This window comes from Aplysia californica, unplaced genomic scaffold (assembly GCF_000002075.1).
Source record: "Aplysia californica isolate F4 #8 unplaced genomic scaffold, AplCal3.0 scaffold00353, whole genome shotgun sequence".
Classification (NCBI taxonomy): domain Eukaryota; kingdom Metazoa; phylum Mollusca; class Gastropoda; order Aplysiida; family Aplysiidae; genus Aplysia; species Aplysia californica.
The window spans coordinates 767,612-768,477 of NW_004797623.1; the positions used below are offsets into that span (position 1 = coordinate 767,612).

Below are 866 nucleotides of genomic sequence, written 5' to 3' on the forward strand. Positions count from 1 at the left end.
TGACTCAACACCTTTTATGTCCATTTACAAACAAACTCTTTTGAGGATTTCACCTAAAACGTTGATTAAACGCACAAAAAATATAAAATTACAGTTTCCATGGACTCTCCAGCTTTGGAATTTACCAAGCTGTGGCGGCCATTTTCTCACTAGTTTTACCTCTTAAACCAGGTTACCCCCACCTCCTTCAATCGAAAATATCTCCACTTCTATTGAAGATGGATGGGTAATTTCTTTATTGAAAGCAAGACAATTGAACAAGCTTTTAAATTATACAAATAACTCAATATGCCCCAAAATTGACGAAAGCCTGATTCCACCACGCTGCCTCACATATATTCTTAGATTGTGTCATGCCCCTTTTCTTTTTATGTCAGCGCTCTCATGTTGTAACACATGCACACATGTGCCATGTTCATAATTGTTTCTCCTTTCAGCGCTTCGAAATGTTCTGCGAATTCTTGAAATTCTGCGAATCCGATGCTGATAAAACGAAAGCTATGCACCTACATGGAATGAAATTTCTCCTGCGCGTAAGTTCATGGCATAAGTTAGTACAAAAGAAGATTGCCGAAAATTCCAGTTGTAAATGTTCACTTGTTATATGCCTAGTTTGATACTATTGCACTGAGCTGAGATTTAGAGCCCTCTAACTCTGCTTCGTACTTCAGAAATGCACAGTAGGTTAAACGAACAAAGATGCTCTGATTTTGGTCATCCATCAGTTCAGTGATGACAATCCTCATGTGACCTGTGTCTGTGGGGTTGCATCTAGGCTTTCATCATCATCATCATCATCATCATCATTTTTTGGTAAGCAGGGTAGGAGGGAGAGTCTTGTTTTAATTTTAGACAAAAATAAAATA

General features: G+C 38.1%; 1 protein-coding gene across 1 annotated transcript in view; it reads left to right on the forward strand.

Annotated features, from left to right (window-relative positions):
• Positions 1-442: 442 nt before the first annotated feature.
• The window catches only part of LOC101847973 (prosaposin), a gene marked incomplete at its 3' end in the record, with an annotated part of 27,259 nt that continues 26,835 nt past the window's right edge, over positions 443-866 (forward strand). Inside the window, 1 exon segment of the mRNA XM_013085188.1 lies at positions 443-533. Coding sequence (XP_012940642.1) covers positions 447-533 — 87 coding nt within the window.